Source organism: Staurois parvus, unplaced genomic scaffold (assembly GCF_062004578.1).
Source record: "Staurois parvus isolate SC_StPar_1 unplaced genomic scaffold, SC_StPar_1.0 ptg000794l, whole genome shotgun sequence".
Lineage (NCBI taxonomy): Eukaryota > Metazoa > Chordata > Amphibia > Anura > Ranidae > Staurois > Staurois parvus.
Genome location: NW_028318590.1, coordinates 701,981 through 723,186, shown reverse-complemented (window position 1 = coordinate 723,186; position 21,206 = coordinate 701,981). Strand labels below are relative to the sequence as shown.

At 45.9% G+C, this 21,206-nt stretch overlaps 1 protein-coding gene across 2 annotated transcripts in view; it reads right to left on the bottom strand.

Annotated features, from left to right (window-relative positions):
• The window catches only part of LOC149444270 (uncharacterized), a 58,822-nt gene extending 37,860 nt beyond the window's left edge, over positions 1-20,962 (bottom strand). The window contains exon 1 of one of the 2 annotated variants that reach the window (XM_089654719.1): positions 20,542-20,962. In XM_089654719.1, coding sequence (XP_089510845.1) covers positions 20,542-20,605 — 64 coding nt within the window. In that variant the 5' untranslated portion in view covers positions 20,606-20,962. The remainder of the gene's footprint in view (positions 1-20,541) is intronic. The other variant, XM_089654720.1, reaches the window with a different exon arrangement.
• Positions 20,963-21,206: the final 244 nt, after the last annotated feature.

Genomic DNA, 21,206 nt, shown 5'->3' with positions numbered 1-21,206 from the left:
CTCATCATTGGTGTCAGTGGGAGGAATAATGCCCCATCATTGGTGTCAGTGGGAGGAATAGTGCCCCATCATTGGTGTCAGTGGGAGGAATAGTGCCCCATCGTTGGTGTCAGTGGGAGGAATAGTGCCCCATCGTTGGTGTCAGTGGGAGGAATAGTGCCCCATCGTTGGTGTCAGTGGGAGGAATAGTGCCCCATCGTTGGTGTCAGTGGGAGGAATAGTGCCCCATCGTTGGTGTCAGTGGCAGGAATAGTGCCCCATCATTGGTGTCAGTGGGAGGAATAGTGCCCCATCATTGGTGTCAGTGGGAGGAATAGTGCCCCATCATTGGTGTCAGTGGGAGGAATAGCGCCCCATCATTGGTGTCAGTGGGAGGAATAGTGCCCCATCATTGGTATCAGTGGGAGGAATAGTGCCCCATCATTGGTATCAGTGGGAGGAATAGCGCCCCATCATTGGTGTCAGTGGGAGGAATAGTGCCCCATCATTGGTGTCAGTGGGAGGAATAGTGCCCCATCATTGGTGTCAGTGGGAGGAATAGTGCCCCATCATTGGTGTCAGTGGGAGGAATAGTGCCCCATCATTGGTGTCAGTGGGAGGAATAGCGCCCCATCATTGGTGTCAGTGGGAGGAATAGTGCCCCATCATTGGTATCAGTGGCAGGAATAGCGCCCCATCATTGGTATCAGTGGGAGGAATAGTGCCCCATCATTGGTATCAGTGGGAGGAATAGTGCCCCATCATTGGTGTCAGTGGCAGGAATAGTGCCCCATCATTGGTATCAGTGGGAGGAATAGTGCCCCATCATTGGTATCAGTGGGAGGAATAGTGCCCCATCATTGGTGTCAGTGGGAGGAATAGTGCCCCATCATTGGTGTCAGTGGGAGGAATAGCGCCCCATCATTGGTGTCAGTGGGAGGAATAGTGCCCCATCATTGGTATCAGTGGCAGGAATAGCGTCCCATCATTGGTGTCAGTGTAAGGAATAGCGCCCCATCATTGGTGTCAGTGGGAGGAATAGTGCCCCATCATTGGTGTCAGTGGCAGGAATAGCGCCCCATCATTGGTATCAGTGGGAGGAATAGTGTCCCATCATTGGTGTCAGTGGAGGAATAGTGCCCCATCATTGGTGTCAGTGGGAGGAATAGTGCCCCATCATTGGTGTCAGTGGGAGGAATAGTACCCCATCATTGGTATCAGTGGCAGGAATAGTGCCCCATCATTAGTTTCAGTGGGGGGAATAGCACCCCATTATTGGTGTCAGTGGAATAGTGCCCCATCTTTGGTGTCAGTGGGAGGAATAGTGTCCCATCATTGGTGTCAGTGGGAGGAATAGTGTCCCAACATTGGTGTCAGTGGGGGGGTGGAGGAATAGTGCCCCATCGTTGGTGTCAGTGGGGGGGAGGAATAGTATCCCATGATTGGTGTCAGTGGGGGGTGGAATAGTGCTCCATGATTGGTGTCAGTGGGGGGTGGAATAGTGCCCCATCATTGGTGTCAGTGGGGGGTGGAATAGTGCCCAATCGTTGGTGTCAGTGGGGGGTAGGAAAAGTGCCCCATCGTTGGTGTCAGTGGGAGGAATAATGCCCCATCATTGGTATCAGTGACACCAATGATGGGGCACTATTCCTCCCACTGACACTTGCTGGCCCCTGTTCCAGTATGGTGCTGCTGCAGCCAGCATATGTGGTTGCAGCAGCACCTAAGCACGGCACACTTACCTGCATCTCCTTCACTCGATTTTCGCGGGGCCGCTCAGCTCCGCCTCCTCGCCGGTGATTGGCATCCTGTGTGCCTTTCCTGAGCTACAGTTCTGGCGGCCAATCACCGGTGAGAATGCGGAGCCGAGCAGCCGCGCGAACATATAGTGGACGAACCGAATGAAGGAGCAGCCGCGCTTCCTGGACCGGATCGTCGTGGGACCGGAGCCAGGTAAGAGACAGCAGCCCCCTGCCCACCCCTGTACTTACCGTAGTTTCCCTTCTGTTGGAAGGGGGGGGAGCCATCTATAGACATTGACTCGAGTATAAGCCGAGGGGGCCGTTTTTCAGCACAAAAAATGTGCTGAAAAACTCGGCTTATACTCGAGTATATACGGTATTTAAAAAATATATATATATTTTTTTTTATTATTTATATAACAAAATATGAAAATATTTTTAAAAATAAATTTTCAAGTATACTATAAGTCTTTAAAAATACATTTAATCTACATTTTTAGAATGTATTTACAAATATATGTAAAAATATATGTTAAAATTACTTTTTTATATGTTAAATAAAATATATATATATATATATATATATATATATATATATATAAATATATTTTGAAGTATACTGAATACGGCCATTGTAAATGCATTCCAAAAAGGTAGATTTGTATTTTTAAAGACATACAGTATATTTGCAACTTATTTTTAAAAATACCTGTCATACATTTTGTAATATATATATTAAAAAAATATATATATATATATATATATTTATTTATTTATATAACAAAATATATGAAACATATTTTTAAAAATACATTTTCAAGTATACTGTAAGTCTTTAAAAATACATTTAATCTACATTTTTAGAATGTATTTACAATTATATGTAAAAATATATCTTAAAATGACTTTTTTATATGTTAAATAAAAAAAAAAAAAATTATTTATATATATATATATATATATACAGTTGCAAGAAAAAGTATGTGAACCCCTTGGGATTACGTGGAGTTTTGCATGAATTGGGCATAAAATGTGCTCTGAATGTCATCTAAGTCACAACAATAGAAGAACACAGTCTGCTGAACATAATACTACACAAACATTAGATGTTGCCATGGTTTAATTGCACATAACATGTAAACATTCACAGTGCAGGGAGGAAAACATATGTGAACCTTTGGACTTAATAACTGGTTGACCCTCCTTTGGCAGCAATAACCTCAACCAAACGTTTCCTGTAGTTGCAGATCAGACCTGCACAACGATCTGGAGTCATTTTGGACCACTCCTCTTCACAAAACTGTTTCAGTGTAGCAATATTCTTGGGATGTCTGGTGTGAATCGCTCTCTTAAGGTCATGCCACAGCATTTCAATCGGGTTGAGGTCAGGACTCTGACTGGGCCACTCCAGAAGGCGTATTCTGTGCTGTTGCAGCCATTGTTTTGTTGAATTACTTGTATGCTTTGGGTCATTGTCCTGTTGCATCACCCATCCTCTGCGGAGCTTCAGTTGGCAGACAGATGGTCGTACGTTTTCCTGCAAAATGTCTTGATAAACTCTGGAATTCATTTCCCATCAATGACAACAATCCGTCCAGGCCCTGAGGCAGCAAAGCAGCCCCAAACCATGATGCTCCCTCCGCCATGCTTTACAGTGGGGATGAGGTTTTGATGTTGGTGTGCTGTGCCTTTTTTTCTCCACACATAGTGTTGTGTGTTCTTCCCAAACAACTCAATCTTGGTTTCATCTGCCCACAGTATATTTTGCCAGTAGTGCTGTGGAACATCCAGGTGCTCTTTTGCATACTTCAGACGTGCTGCAATATTCTTTTTGGACAGCAATGGCTTCCTCCGTGGTGTCCTCCCATGTACTCCATTCTTGTTTAATGTTTTCCTTATTGTAGATGTGTCAACAAAAATGTTAGCATGTGCCAGAGATTTCTGTAGGTCTTTAGCTGACACTCTGGGATTCTTCTTTACCTCATGCAGCATTCTGCGCTGTGCTCTTGCAGTCATTTTTACAGGACGACCACGCCTAGGGAGAGTAGCAACAGTGCTAAACTTTCTCCATTTGTAGACAGTCTGTCTTACCGTGGACACATGAACATCAAGGCTTTTGGAGATACTTTTGTAACCCTTTCCAGCTTCATGCAAGTCAACAATTCTTGATCGTAGGTCTTCTGAGAGCTCTTTTCTGCGAGGCATGGTTCACATCAGACAGTTCTTCTTGAAACCAGTAAACCCAAAACAGGTGTGTGTTTTTTAAGGGCAGGACAGCTGTCAGCAACACATCCAATATCATCACACTGATTGCAGTCAAGGTTGGCTCACTCCTGGCTCCAATTAGCTCTGGGAGAAGTCATTAAGCTAGGGCCTCACATACTTTTTCCTCCCTGCACTGTGAATGTTTACATGTTATGTGCAATTAAACCATGGCAACATCTAATGTTTGTGTAGTATTATGTTCAGCAGACTGTGTTCTTCTATTGTTGTGACTTAGATGACATTCAGAGCACATTTTATGCCCAATTCATGCAAAACTCCACGTAATCCCAAGGGGTTCACATACTTTTTCTTGCAACTGTATATATATATATATATAAATATATTTTGAAATATAGTGAATACAGCCAAAATTGTAGCATTTCAAATATATTTGTCTTCCATGTGGGCGGTAGGGACAGATACAGCAGTAAGCACCCAACTGGACCATCAAGCTTTTCACATTCCATCAAAAAAGGAAACAGAAAGTTCCGTCTGCAGTTACACGGTAAAACACGGGGGAATTTCTCCCACAATATCTTGTGATAATCACACGGCAGAACTTACAACATCCATATACTGGAACTGTTTGTGAAAAAAAAAAAAAACAGAGTTCTTCAGAACGATGGAGGAACCTGACTAATGCAGGCCATACATGTTTCGAATTCTGAATGATTTTTCATCCGAAAATTGTAAATGTCATTCGCTCGGTAATCCGACGGCGCCATCAATGATTTTGAAAATTGGCCGACCGAGCCATAAAGTTCTCCCCATATAACAGGCTAAACTTGTGTTCCTTGCAGATCACGTCTCGTGCGCGTATTCTTTTCGGAAAAACGATCGTGCGATTTGACCATCATTGAGTCGGTCGTTTTTCAGGAATTTTCCAACACATCCGATCACCGAAAAGGGGAGGAACCACGAAAATCGGCCGGTGCCATTGACCCCACTAACAGAGCGAAAATCGGCTGATTATTCTTAGGTTCAATTTTTGGATGAAAAATCGGTCGAATTTTGACCCATGTATGGCCAGCCTAATGCATCGTACAAGTTCACTAGTGTCTGGTAAACCACCATCATCCTGCAACCCGACCGACTGACCATCTACTAATATGGAACAATGTTCCCACCAATGGGTCAAAGTGCCAAAATAAATGTCAGGAAAGGTCGTCCCCCTGTTGAGTTCGGCTCTCCTTCAGGGTGTTGCTGGAGGACATGAGGCTGAGATGACCGAGAGACGCCTTGATGAAGAACGGAAGCCATTGCCAGGATGACCCGCCATCCCTGTGCTGAGTTCCCGGGTCTGTACGCCCGCTGTGCCCATTATGAGGGGTTCCCGCCATCCCTGTGCTGAGTTCCCGGGTCTGTACGCCCGCTGTGCCCATTATGAGGGGTTCCCGCCATCCCTGTGCTGAGTTCCCGGGTCTGTACGCCCGCTGTGCCCATTATGAGGGGTTCCCGCCATCCCTGTGCTGAGTTCCCGGGTCTGTACGCCCGCTGTGCCCATTATGAGGGGTTCCCGCCATCCCTGTGCTGAGTTCCCGGGTCTGTACGCCCGCTGTGCCCATTATGAGGGGTTCCCACCATCCCTGTTCTGAGTTCCCGGGTCTGTACGCCCGCTGTGCCCATTATGAGGGGTTCCCACCATCCCTGTGCTGAGTTCCCGGGTCTGTACGCCCGCTGTGCCCATTATGAGGGGTTCCCACCATCCCTGTGCTGAGTTCCCGGGTCTGTACGCCCGCTGTGCCCATTATGAGGGGTTCCCACCATCCCTGTGCTGAGTTCCCGGGTCTGTACACCCGCTGTGCCCATTATGATTATAAATAAAAGTGCAGGCAGGGGACACAGAGGGAGGACATTGGGGGATCGCAGCGACAAGGTAGGTTAGACCACAGTGTAGTCCTGAGTGTAGCTCGGGGTTACCGCTTTAGGTACTGAAAATTAACCCCGAGCTACACTCAGGATTACCACCAGGGAGGTTAAAGCAGGGTCAGGGGCGGACTGACAACTCATGGGGCCCCCGGGCAATAGGGGATCATGGGGCCCCTGTGTCCTTGCCCAAACTCAAAAAAGCCTATGAAAAAGGTACCAGGGGCATCTCATGGGGCCCCCTACTGACCCCGGGCCCTCAGGCAGTGCCCGAGTTTCCAAATGGTCAGTCCGCCCCTGAGCAGGGGTCTCCAAACTTTCCAAGCGAAGGGCCAGTTTACTGTGCTTCAGGCTTTAGGGGGCCAGACTATGGCAAGACGGGGGGAAGAGAATGAACCGGCATCAGTGCCCCATCATTGGTTTAAATGGGAGAAATAGTGCCCCATTGTTGATATCAATGAGAAGAATAGTGTCCCATTGAAGGTGTCAGTGGGGAAATGGTGCTCCATCATTGAAGTCAGTAGGTGGAATAGTACCAGATAAAGGCAAGCAAAGGGCCACATCCGGCCCCTGGGCTGCAGTTTGGAGACCGCTATATTAAAGCTTCAAAAAAGCATCAAAAACGCATCAATGTGTGTAGGGCTTGTTCACACTTGCTTCCAAATGTGACATTGGACACGCTTTTTTTTTAAAGAGCCCTGAATGCCAGTCAAAGCCCCGTCACTAAATAAAAGGGTTACCTTACAGTCCTGGTCACATGTTGCGTTTGCTATGCTTCGCTTCAAAAAATTATACCTCATCTCGCTTTCTTGGTGCTTCAAAGCATCTCTGAAGCCTCCTAAGAGGTCTATGACAACGCTTGCTAACAGCACCTGCAGCAATTGAGGGCCTTTTGTTCAGAGGTATGAGATATCCCAGGATGCACTGGGAAACCAACAAGCGAACCAGAAAGACGTCATGAGTAGTTACTTCCGGTTGTTGTGTACTCTATATGTAGCGCCCTCCTAGACAGGGGCGGACTGACCATTTGGAAACTCGGGCACTGCCCGAGGGCCCGGGGTCAGTAGGGGGCCCCATGAGATGCCCCTGGTACCTTTTTCATAGGCTTTTTTTAGTTTGGGCAAGGACACAGGGGCCCCATGATCCTCTGTTGCCCGGGGGCCCCATGAGTTGTCAGTCCGCCCCTGCTCCTAGAATAGGCTGCTAGAGGGGTTCAGGCAAACCTAGTTCTTTAGCTCCTCTGTAATCATTGGAGCGGTGCGTGATTATTTTTGGCTGTTCTGGGCAGGGACGGACTGACAACTCATGGTGCCACCGGGAAACAGGAAATCATGGGGCCCCTGTGTCCTTGCCCACACTCAAACCACACCCAAAAAAGCCTATGAAAGGTACCAGGGGCATCTCATGGGGCCCCCTACTGACCCCGGGCCCTCGGGCAGTGCCCGGGTGCCCAAATGGTCAGTCCGTCCCTGGTTCTCTCTACCTTCTAGTGGATTCTGGAATGCAGTGGGTTGGAATAGGCAGAACCTTGGCCTAAATATTTATGTGGTCCTAGCCAATAGCAGGGGTATTACTGAGCTGGGGATCTGCTGAGCAGGGGTATTACTGAGCTGGGGATCTGCTGAGCAGGGGTATTACTGAGCTGGGGATCTGCTGAGCAGGGGTATTACTGAGCTGGGGATCTGCTGAGCAGGGGTATTACTGAGCTGGGGATCGGCTGAGCAGGGGTATTACTGAGCTGGGGATCGGCTGAGCAGGGGTATTACTGAGCTGGGGATCTGCTGAGCAGGGGTATTACTGAGCTGGGGATCGGCTGAGCAGGGGTATTACTGAGCTGGGGATCTGCTGAGCAGGGGTATTACTGAGCTGGGGATCGGCTGAGCAGGGGTATTACTGAGCTGGGGATCGGCTGAGCAGGGGTATTACTGAGCTGGGGATCGGCTGAGCAGGGGTATTACTGAGCTGGGGATCTGCTGAGCAGGGGTATTACTGAGCTGGGGATCTGCTGAGCAGGGGTATTACTGAGCTGGGGATCTGCTGAGCAGGGGTATTACTGAGCTGGGGATCTGCTGAGCAGGGGTATTACTGAGTTGGGGATCTGCTGAGCAGGGGTATTACTGAGCTGGGGATCGGCTGAGCAGGGGTATTACTGAGCTGGGGATCTGCTGAGCAGGGGTATTACTGAGCTGGGGATCTGCTGAGCAGGGGTATTACTGAGCTGGGGATCGGCTGAGCAGGGGTATTACTGAGCTGGGGATCGGCTGAGCAGGGGTATTACTGAGCTGGGGATCTGCTGAGCAGGGGTATTACTGAGCTGGGGATCGGCTGAGCAGGGGTATTACTGAGCTGGGGATCGGCTGAGCAGGGGTATTACTGAGCTGGGGATCTGCTGAGCAGGGGTATTACTGAGTTGGGGATCGGCTGAGCAGGGGTATTACTGAGCTGGGGATCTGCTGAGCAGGGGTATTACTGAGTTGGGGATCGGCTGAGCAGGGGTATTACTGAGCTGGGGATCGGCTGAGCAGGGGTATTACTGAGCTGGGGATCGGCTGAGCAGGGGTATTACTGAGCTGGGGATCGGCTGAGCAGGGGTATTACTGAGCTGGGGATCGGCTGAGCAGGGGTATTACTGAGCTGGGGATCGGCTGAGCAGGGGTATTACTGAGCTGGGGATCTGCTGAGCAGGGGTATTACTGAGCTGGGGATCGGCTGAGCAGGGGTATTACTGGCTTTTAAACAGATAGAAGGTCAACACATACAGGGCTTTCATCAAGCTTCATTAAACCCATAACAAATGCATGTTGAAGTTGTGGGCCCTTTAAGGTGTTTTAAAATCAAAGCAGCTGTAAACGGGCCCTTAAAGGGTTTTTTTGTCCTTGTCAGGATCATATGACGGAGGTTCTTACAACACGTATAACACAATGTTTGTTACTAAATCCAGAGTTCCCCAGAACGGCAGAGGAAACTGACAAATTTGTCATCAAGTTCACGGCTGGCAGTCAGCAAACCACCATCATTCCACAACCTTCCTACTTACCTCGGGGTTCAAATTCATGGAAAGAGTGCAAACTTAACAAAAGTTCAGCTGCCAAATCTGAACACCACTGAAGTAAAAGGGAGGTGAATGTGAAAAAAACAGTAACGGCCATTTTCTAGGCCAGGGGTCGGCAACCTTTGAGAGGTGGGGATCTACCTGGACAATATAGACAACATGGAAGAGATCAAAGATCACCGGGGATTGGTGTCCCTTTTTGTTTTTTAAAGAAATTGACTAGCAACCAATAAAAAGTAAAGACGGCATAAAGAAACGTAGAAAGATTTTATAAATCTAATGTCACTGTGGAAATATAAACTTAGCCTACCTTAAAATTTAGCTTCCGTGAGAAACTCGGCATTCAAGGGGTCAAGAGGGGAGAGTGCAGGGAGATCAGGAGGGTATGGTACTTGGGGGTCAGGAGGGTACAGTACTGGGGGATCAGGAGGGTATGGTATAGGGAGGTTAGGACAGTACAGTACTGAGGGGTCAGAAGGGCATGGTGCAGGAGAGGTTAGGAGGGGAGAGTGCAGGGAGGTCAGGATGGTATGGTACTTGGAGGTCAAGAGGGTACAGTACTGGGGGATCATGAGGGTATGTTACAGGGAGATCAGGAGGGCACGGTGCAGGGAGATCAGTAGGGCATGGTGTAGGGAGGTCAGGAGGGCACGGTGCAGGGAGGTCAGTAGGGCATGGTGTAGGGAGGTCAGTAGGGCATGGTGTAGGGAGGTCAGTAGGGCATGGTGTAGGGAGGTCAGTAGGGCACGGTGCAGGGAGATCAGGAGGGTATGGTGTAGGGAGGTCAGTAGGGCAAGGTGCAGCAAGGTTAGTACAGTACAGTACTGAGGGGTAAGGAGGGCATAGAGCAGTGAGGGGTTAGGAGGGTATGGTTCAGGGAGGTCAGGAGGGCATGGTGTGGGGAGTTCAGGACAGCACGGTGCAGGGGGCATAAGACGGTACAGTACTGAGGGGTTAGGAGGGTATGGTGCAAGAAGGTCAGGAGGGCATGGTACTAGGGGGTCAGGAGGTCACAGTGCAGGGAGGTCATGAGGGCACAGTACTAGGAGGTAGGGAGGGGACAGTGCAGGGGGTTAGGAAGGTACAGTACTGAGGGGTCAGAGGTGCATGGTGCAGGGGGGGTTAGGAGGAGAGAGTGCAGGGTGGTCAGGACTGTATGGTACTTGGAGGTCAAGAGGGTACGGTACTGGGGGATCATGAGGGCATGGTACAGGGAGGTCAGGAGGGCACGGTGTAGGGAGGTCAGGAGGGCACAGTGCAGGAAGGTTAGGACTGTACAGTACTGAGGGGTAAGGAGGACATGGTGCACGGAGGGGTTAGGAGGGTATGGTTCAGGGAGGTCAGGAGGGCACGGTGCAAGAAGGTTAGGATGGTACAGTACTGAAGGGTCAGGAGGGCATGGTACTAGGAAGTCAGGAGGTCACAGTGCAGGTAGGTCATGAGGGGACAGTGCAGGGAGGTCAGGTGGGGACAGGGCAGGGAGGTCAGAAGGTCACAGAGCAGAAAGGTCATGAGGGCACGGTGCAGGGAGGTCAGGAGGGGAAAGCACAGGGAGGTCAGAAGGTCACAGTGCAGGGAGGTCATGAGGGCACGGTGCAGGGAGGTCAGAAGGTCACAGTGCAGGGAGGTCAGAAGGTCACAGTGCAGGGAGGTCATGAGGGCACGGTGCAGGGAGGTCAGAAGGTCACAGTGCAGGGAGGTCAGAAGGTCACAGTGCAGGGAGGTCAGGTAGGCACAAAAGTTCTTTCCTTATGCAGAGTGGCGCAGGGAAACTGGCGTGGCAGAGCTGCATGTTCTGGGGCTGGTGGAATGATTTAGCACCGGGTTTCAGAGATAACAATGACAATACAAGCAGGTGTCTCCTTGAGGCGATGCAGATGTAAGTAATTGCAGCAGCTGCGGGAGTCCCAGGGAAGGGGCAGCCTGAAGGCCGGGAGTGACTCAGACGGTGAGCAGGAAATGACTTCACAGTGCGGGAGGAAGATGCCGGTGGGAGCTCTAGGATGGAACTCTAACATTTCCTTGCTACCAAATATTATAACAAAGTGGAAGCAATTGGGAACAACAGCCACTCAGCCACCAAGTGGTAGGCCACGTCACATGACAGGGCGGGGTCAGCGTATGCTGAAGCGCACAGTGCGCAGAAGTCACCAACTGTCTGCAGAGTCAATAGCTAAAGACCTCCAAACTTGGTGTGGCCTTCAGATGAGCCCAACAACAGTGTGTAGAGAGCTTCATGGAATGGGTTTCCATGGCCGAGCAGCTGCATCCAAGCCTTATATCACCAAGTACAATGCAAAGCGTCGGATGCCGTGGTGTAAAGCACGCCGCCACTGGACTCTAGAGCAGAGGAGACAAGTTCTCTGGAGTATAATAACATAAAATGGTGTACAGCTAACACATCATACTTAAATACATAAAATATATACAGGTGAAACTTGAAAAATTAGAATATCGTGCAAAGGTTCATTTATTTCAGTGCAGCAACTTAAAAGGTGAAACTAATATATGAGACTCATTACATGCAAAGCAAGATAGTTCAAGCCGTGATTTGTCATCATTGTGATGATTATGGCTTACAGCTCATGAAAACCCCAAATCCACAATCTCAGAAAATGAGAATATTGTGAAAAGGTGGAATATTCTCGGCTCAAAGTGTCCCACTCTAATCAGCTCATTCAGCCATAACACCTGCAAAGGGTTCCTGAGCCTTTAAATGGTCTCTCAGTCTGGTTCAGTAGGAATCACAATCATGGGAAAGACTGCTGACCTGACACCATCACTGACACCCTCCATAAGGAGGGAAAGCCTCAAAAGGTAATTGCAAAGAAGTTGGATGTTCCCAAAGTGCTGTATCAAAGCACATTAATAGAAAGTTATGTGGAAGGGAAAAGTGTGGAAGAAAAAGGTACACAAGCAGCAGGGATGACCGCAGCCTGGAGAGGATTGTCAGGAAAAGGCCATTCAAAAGTGTTGGGGACTTTCACAAGAAGTGGACTGAGGCTGGAGTCAGTGCATCAAGAGCCACCACACACAGGCGGATCCTGGACATGGGCTTCAAATGTCGTATTCCTCTTGTCAAGCCGCTCCTGAACAACAAACAACATCAGAAGCATCTTACCTGGGCTAAAGAAAAACAGACCTGGTCTGTGGCTCAGTGGTCCAAAGTCCTCTTTTCTGATGAGAGCAACTTTTGCATCTCATTTGGAAACCAAGGACCCCGAGTATGGAGGAAGAATGGGGAGGCCCAAGGACCCCGAGTATGGAGGAAGAATGGAGAGGCACAAGGACCCCGAGTATGGAGGAAGAATGGAGAGGCACAAGGAGCCCGAGTATGGAGGAAGAATGGAGATGCACAAGGACCCTGAGTATGGAGGAAGAATGGAGAGGCCCAAGGACCCCGAGTATGGAGGAAGAATGGAGAGGCCCAAGGACCCCCAGTATGGAGGAAGAATGGAGAGGCCCAAGGACCCCGAGTATGGAGGAAGAATGGAGAGGCCCAAGAACCCCGAGTATGGAGGAAGAATGGAGAGGCCCAAGTACCCCGAGTATGGAGGAAGAATGGAGAGGCCCAAGGACCCCGAGTATGGAGGAAGAATGGAGAGGCCCAAGGACCCCGAGTATGGAGGAAGAATGGAGAGGCCCAAGGACCCCGAGTATGGAGGAAGAATGGAGAGGCCCAAGGGCCCCGAGTATGGAGGAAGAATGGAGAGGCACACAATGCAAGATGCTTGAAGTCCAGTGTGAAGTTTCCACAGTCTGTGTTGATTTGGGGAGCCATGTCATCTGCTGGTGTTGGTCCACTGTGCTTCATTAAGTCCAGGGTCAACGCAGCCGTCTACCAGGAGATTTTGGAGCACTTCATGCTTCCTTCCGCAGGCCAGCTTTATGGGGATGCTGACTTCATTTTCCAGCAGGACTTGGCACCGCCCACACTGCCAAAAGCACCAAAACCTGGTTCAATGACCGTGGGATTACTGTGCTTGATTGGCCAGCAAACTCGCCTGACCTGAACCCCATAGAGAATCTATGGGGCATTGCCAAGAGAAAGATGAGAGACATGAGACCGAACAATGCAGAAGAGCTGAAGGCCGCTATTGAAGCATCCTGGTCTTCCATAACACCTCAGCAGTGCCACAGGCTGATAGCTTCCATGCCACGCCGCATTGAGGAAGTAATTGCTGCAAAAGGGGCCCAAACCAAGTACTGAGTACATATGCAGCTTCTACTTTTCAGAGGTCCGATATTGTTCTATGTACAATCCGTGTTTTATTGATTGCATGGAATATTCTCATTTTCTGAGATTGTGGATTTGGGGTTTTCATGAGCTGTAAGCCATAATCATCACAATGATGACAAATCACGGCTTGAACTATCTTGCTTTGCATGTAATGAGTCTCATATATTAGTTTCACCTTTTAAGTTGCTGCTCTGAAATAAATCAACTTTCGCACCATATTCTCATTTTTCGAGTTTCACCTGTATATGTGCATAAATAACAAGGTCTCTGGTGATATGATCCTTACAGGATCCAATGGTGAAATTATATACAGTGAAATGTGAAAATCCTGTATGAGTGAGAACACAAATCCACAAGCCCCCTATCCCCAAATGAGGGATCTAAAAATCCAAACTACTGGAGTGTATGCTAAAGTGAATCCCCTGCCAGGGGGATAATTAACCTACCAAAAAGTGATAATTGCTAAACAAACACACTTAACCACATATAACCATCCATATAGATAAAAGTGAAAAAACAATACTCATAAAAACTCAATAATTCCACATTCAAATGTCCAATTTGAAGAAATAATATATGAATGTATAAACGTGATCCACAGATGAAAATCATGCAGGTGATAAAGTGAATAAGTGATCACAGCAATAGTGAAATATCCTCAAATGGCCAAAATGCCCCCTCACTTCCTTACAGTGACCCCCAAGGGCAGGGGCGGACTGACAACTCATGGGGCCCCCGGGCAATAGGGGATCATGGGGCCCCTGTGTCCTTGCCCAAACTCAAAAAAGCCTATGAAAAAGGTACCAGAGGCATCTCATGGGGCCCCCTACTGACCCCGGCCCTCGGGCAGTGCCCGAGTTTCCAAATGGTCAGTCCGCCCCTGCCCAAGGGCCAGCTCGCTTATAGGATCACACCACGATCCTTACAGGTAATAATTCGTCACAGGATAATAACCGCAAGAGATCCCAACAATGGTGGCCCTTACTCCTCTCAGGTCCCCTCCAGATACAGGTATCCGCAATGCCGCTCACACCCGTCCGTCCTCTCTGAAGTGTCGCACACACAGGCGATCAAATACCACCAAAAGAAAGCTCTATTCGTGGGGGGAAAATGACGTAAATTTCATTTGGGTGCAGCATTGCATGACCGCGCAATTGTCAGTTAAATTAACGCAGCGCCGTATCACAAAAAATGGCCTGGTCAGGAAGGAGAGGAAATCTTCTGGAGGGCAAGTGGCTAGTGGAAGCACCGGCCCTGCTCACCACCTGTCAGCAGGCTCTAGAGCGCGGTCCAAACACAGATTGGCTTCAGCGGCAAGGGGGATTTGGACGCGTGTCTAAGTCTACCCATATGCAGGCCATAGACGGGGAGAAAACCGGCCGAAAATTTGTCCAAAAAAATAATCGGCCGATTTTCGGATCGTTAGTGGCTGAATTGGTCGGCCGCTTTTCTTGATTTTGACACATTTTTTTAAGCGCATGCTGCCCAGCCACTGTACATATACGGCGGCAGGGCGGCACTCACAGGCAAAACCACGTTTTAAGACGTGTGTTTTGTAAAGAAATAGGGGGCGCGCGCTAGGCGCGCCGCCGCCCTATTTGTCCCGCGGTTCTCTGCCGCAGATGTCAGTCGCCGGGTCACAGCCGCTCCTTAGCGGCTATGTCCCGGCGATCGGCGGCAAACAGTGACAGAGAGCACAGCTGCAGTAGCTGTGCTGTCTGTCACTTCCCTGACAGCTCGAAGATGAGCTGATCGAGAAAGAACAGTTTTTCTTTCTCGATCAGCCTTGTCCCGCCCAGTACACACCCCGCCCCGCCCCCTAATAAAACACTCCCCTCACTCCTATAACCCTTCCCTGTAAAATAAAGTTAACCCCTTCCTCCCCAGTGCCATTAGTACAGTGTCAGTGGTTTTTTTTTTGCACTGATCACTGTATTAGTGTTTTTGGGGATGTCAGTGACCCCAAGTCAGTACCCCCCAATGTCAAAATGTCCGCCGCAGTCCCGCCATAAGTCGCTGGTCGCTGCCATATGTCCCTGATCGCCGCCATAATTCGCTGATCGCCGCCATTATTAGTATAAAAAAACCCCTAAAAATCCCAGTATCTTTCCCGCCATTTGTAAACGCTATAACTTTCACGTAAACCAATTAATTTACACGTATTGGGATTTTTTTTTAGCAAAGACATGTCGCAGAATACATTTTGGCAGATATTTATGACTAAATTAGATTTTTGCATTTTTTTTTTACTGGACATGTTTTATAGCAAAAAGTCCAAAATATTGTTTTTTTTTCCTCAAAATTGTCAGACTTTTTTTTTATAGCGCAAAAAATAAAAACCGCACAGGCGATCAAATATCACCGAAAGAAAGCTCAATTTGTGGGAAAAAAAGGATGTAAATTTCATTTATGTACCGTATTGCATGACCGCGCAATTGTCCGTTAAACTAGCGCAGCGCTGTATAGCAGAAAAATGGTGTAAATTGCAGTATCTATACCATAGTTTGTAGACGCTATAACTGTCACACAAAGCAATCAATATACACTTATTGGGATTTTTTTTACCAAAAACATGGAGCAGAATACATTTTGTCCTAAATTTATAACCAACTTTGAGTTTACTATATATTTTTTATAGCTGAAAATAAAAATATTGTTTTTCTTCAACATTTTTGGCCTTTTTTTGTTTATAGCGTGAAAAATAAGAAACGCACAGATGATCAAATACCACCGAAAGAAAGCTCTATTTGTGTGAAAAAAAGGACGTAAATTTCGTTTGGGTGCAGCATTGCATGACCGCGCAATTATCATTTGAATTAGTGCAGCGCCAAGTAGCAAAAAGAGGCGTGGTCATTAAGGGGGGTAAATCCTCTGGAGCTCAAGTGGTTAATCGTTTCATGTTGGGGAAAAAAATGGCCGATTTTCACGGCAATGATGGGCAAATCGGACGATCTTTTTCCCGATTAAAAAAATGCGCATGAGCCATGACCAAAGAAAAAGAACATCTGTATCTATTTGTATCCATACAAATAGATACAATGTTTGCAACCGCGATACTTAGAAATGTCAAATCTATTAGTGGTGTCCCTGCAGAGAGCTCCGTATGATATTTGACATTTAAAAGTATTGCGGTTGCAACATTGTATCTATTTGTATCAGAAAAGAAACATCTGTATCTGAAATGGATACAAATAGATACAATGTTGCAACTTTTTCTTCTTCTTAATATTATTATTATTCATGTTCTATTTCTTCTTCTTTTAAATGTCAAATATAGCGGAGCTCTATTTATATTAATTGCCGGCCGTAGACGGGACGAAAATCAGCCGACTTTTTTGTACCAATGGTGGTAACGTTGGCTGATTGAACGACCGATTTTTTGTTTTTCTAAAAAAAAAACGGCCGGTTTTCTCCCCGTCTATGGCCTGCATTAGAGTAATTATTTTAGGTCTGAGGAGGCAGGGCCATGGATAAGGGGGTACCACTGGTCCTCCTGTACGGGGCCCAGACCAGCGGGGGGCCCAGGCAGCAGGGTGAATCAGATGTGGGCAGGGAGGGTGATCGGCACAGCAGGGGTGGGGGGACAATTACTGGAACTGATCCCCTGTATGGCTCTCTCTACAACACCCTCCTGGTGCACCATACATTCCCCTATACTGCCCAAGCCCCAATGTGTGCCCCCCACCCCCGCAGTGCTGCCGGCTCCCCTTCTCTCCTTACAACCAGCGGCTGCAAGCACACAATAGGATCCATCGCATGGAGAGTGGGGGAAGGGTCAGTTAATATGTCACATTTACCAGCCCCTTTCCTTTCCCAAATGAACACAATGGTGATTGGTACCGATCACTCACTGTGTTCATTCAGAACTGAAACCTAGTAAACTGTGTTTATTTTGGGGCTCTGTTATGTTTGGTTGTACAGGGCCCCTTGGTTTCTATCAGCAGCCCTGCGGGGAGGATTACCCCAGCCTGACCCCCAGATTGAATACATGCTGCGGACGGGTCCTTTAGGGATTGCTTAGAGGGACTGGTGCATACCTTAGATTGGACGCCCCTTGAGGGTTAGGGACCTTAGATTGGACGCCCCTTGAGGGTTAGGGACCTTAGATTGTACACTCCTTGAGGGTTAGGGACCTTAGATTGGACGCCCCTTGAGGGTTAGGGACCTTAGATTGGACGCCCCTTGAGGGTTAGGGACCTTAGATTGTACGTCCCTTGAGGGTTAGGGACCTTAGATTGTATGCCCCTTGAGGGTTAGGGACCTTAGATTGTACGCCCCTTGAGGGTTAGGGACCTTAGATTGTACGCCCCTTGAGGGTATGGGACCTTAGATTGTACGCCCCTTGAGGGTTAGGGACCTTAGATTGTACGCCCCTTGAGGGTTAGGGACTGATGTGAATGTACAATATATATATGTAAAGCGCTGCGTAAATTGACAGCACTATATAAGTACCTGAAATAAATTAAAATATTATGTGTATATATATATTTTTTTTTTATTTGTTATTTTTGGCTTTTATTATAGCCACTAGGTTTAGTGGTTAAATCTTAATAAATCTTGGATTTTAACAGACTATATATTTGAAATGTATTTTAAAAATATTCATCCCAAATATATTGCCATATATTTGAAATGCTATAATTTTGGCCGTATTCAATATATTTAAAAATATATTTTCAATAAATAAATATATTTACTGCATGTTGAAATGCATTTCTATTACAAAATATATAAAAAATATTTTTAAAAATATATTTCAGATATACTGTATGTCTTTAAAAATACAAATCTACAATTGTTGGAATGCATTTACATTATAACTTTTTTTTTCTTTTTTTGCTATGGTTGAACTGGATGGACTTTTGTCTTTTTTCAGCCAGACTAACTATGTAACTAAATATATGTAAACATATATGTTAAAATTACTTTTTTATATGTTAAAAAAAATCTGGATTATAAATTTTAAAAAAAAGTCATTTAACATATATTTTTACAAAAATGTGGAAATGCGTTCCAAAAATGTAGATTTGTATTTTTAAAGCCATGCAGTATATTTGAAATGTATTTTTTTTTAAATTTTCATATATTTTGTAATAAAAACGCATTTCAACATGCAGTAGACAGACAGACAGACAGACAGACAGACAGACAGACAGACAGACAGACAGACAGACAGACAGACAGACAGACAGATAGATAGATAGATAGATAGATAGATAGATAGATAGATAGATAGATAGATAATAGATAGATAGATAATAGATAGATAGATATATAGATAGATATTGAAATATATTTTTAAATATATTGAATATGGCCAAAATTGTAGCATTTCAAATATATGTATATATATATATATATATATATATATACATATAAAACAGTCATTTTCACATATGTTTACATATATTTGTAAATGCATTCCAAAAATGTAGATTTGTGTTTTTAAAGACATACATTATAATTGAAATGTATTTTTAAAAATATTTTTCATATTTTTTGTAATAAAAATTTTTTATTTCAACATGCAGTGTGTATATATATATATTATACAGTTGTGTTCAAAATAATAGCAGTCAGACATCACTAGCCGGATCAATCACTGTTTTTGGTAGATAATAATTTAGTTTTTGGCAAATAATTTCCTAGCAGGTGTAGTAGAGTAATAGAAATCCAACAGACCCAACAGTCATGACATGCATGCTGCTGATTCTGTGTCATTGAATCACTCATTGAAAGGGGCGTGTTCAAAATAATAGCCGTGTGGAGTTCTATTAGTGAGGTCATTCATTCTTTGAGAAACAGGTGGCAATTATTGCCCTTATTTAAGGAAGGAAGGCAGCAAATGTTGGACATGCTGGTTACGGTGCATTTCTCTCTGAAATTCTGAGGAATATGGGTCGTTCCAGACATTGTTCAGAAGAACAGCGTACCTTGACTAAAAAGTTGATTGGAGAGGGGAAAACATATAAAGAAGTGCAGAAAATGATCGGCTGCTCAGCTAAAATGATCGCAAATGATTTAAAATGGCAACCAAAACCTGAAAGGCGTGGAAGAAAGCGAAAAACTACCATTGGAATGGATAGAAGAATAGCCAAAATGGCGCGGACTCAGCCAACAATCAGCTCCAGGAAGATGAAAGAAGGTGTGACGTTCCCTGTGAGGACTGTTACAATTAGAAGACGCCTATGTGAAGCCTTGAATACTTGAAGAGGTCATGCTGCCTTATGCTGAAGAGGAAATGCCCTTGAAATGGGTGTTCCAACAAGACAACGACCCCAAACACACCAGTAAACGTGCAACATCTTGGTTCCAGACCAACAAGATTGACGTTATGGAGTGGCCAGCCCAATCCCCGGATCTTAATCCAATAGAAAACTTGTGGGGTGACATCAAAAATGCCGTTTCTGAGGCCAAACCAAGAAATAGAGAAGAACTGTGGAATGTGGTCCAATCATCCTGGGCTGGAATACCTGATCACAGGGGCCAGAAGTTGGGTGACTCCATGCAACACAGATGTACAGCAGTTCTCAGAAACAGTGCGACTACAACCAAATATTCATGAAGTCATTCAAAGGAAAGCAAAATCTTCAAACATTTCTCAGTTTATATAGTAAATGTTTGAGTTTGTAAAGAAGAATACAAACACTGCGATTTTTTTGAACCGTCTAATATTCACTTTTCTTCAATTTTTTTAGAGGAACGACACAAATTTGATCTATTTTTCTTCATGTTGTGATTTGGAATAGAATGTGTCGTGTTCCCAATGCATTTGTGTGGATGGAAATAAAAGCTATTAGAAGGATTTTCAGCTTTATTCACTTTTTTCAACACACTGCTATTATTTTGAACACAACTGTGTATATATATATATATATATTTTTTATTTTTTTTCTAAATATATTGAATACGGCCAAAATTGTAGCATTTCAAATATATGGCATTATATTTGGGAAGAATATTTTTAAAATATATGTCAAATATATTTTTCTTCCATGGGGGAGTATACAGTATGTAGTGATATTTGGCAAGTGGTTCATTGTCCTAATTGACACATTTTAGCAAGTTACACCCACGGATCTTACGACTACTTCAATGTAATATGCATACCAGACCCGGCTGATTATCTTTCTCTTTCATCATATTTTGTGTATTTTTTTTTTTTTTTTAATAAGGTCCCTGTGACTTTCCTGCACGTCCTTTATTTGTATACCTTATATCAACGGGCATCCCTCCTTTCATATCTCAGAACGTTGGAGGTAGGTGTGAAGAACACTGTCTATGAACCCTCAAAGGTTTTTCAGCAACCAGTCTAACCCAAAGCCAGCAAAAAGCGCAGTGCGTCCAGACCTCGGCCCATTTGCCCCCCCCCCCCCCCCGTGCGCGGTTGGCCTTACCTGCCAGGAGTAGTAGCCGCAGGATGATGCTGATCCTCGGTGGAGGCAGAGCGCCGTGCACCATTGCTACCTCATCCTTGCATGGCTCGGTTGGCCTCTGGAACGTCACGCGGCGCGTCTCTTCTACAGCAATCTCAGGGAGGAAGTGGGCAGGTGTTTTTGTTTTTTTGTTTTTTTTTTCTGCGAAATTTCTCCACCACTGCTGTTATCATAGAATACATCTAAGGCGGCTCATCTCAGCTAGATTGTGCAACATTCCCGCAAAGGAGAAGTGAAATCATAAAAGTCTTCCATGGAACCGCATATGACTTAGCACCCCTGGCCAACTAGATGGCTCGGATTAACCATTTCCACGCCCTGTTCTTGCTTGAATTTTGAGTTTGAGAAACAAAAATTCTTGCTTGAGATACAGCAGATGGGCGAGTGATTTTTTTGTTTGACATTTTTCCACAGGCATCCATTAAAAAAAAAAATTCTGAAGATCCTTCGACGTTTACTAATATCATCCCGAAGGATTGAACCTGCAAGTCCAACCAACGTTGATTTCAGTTGAAGGGTTGGAATTTTCCTGTTGTCTTCTGTAGAGAGATTTCTCAACATTCCAACAGTAACACAGGTGAAAATGTGAAATCCAGCTTTTCTGGAATGGAGACATCAGACAACCT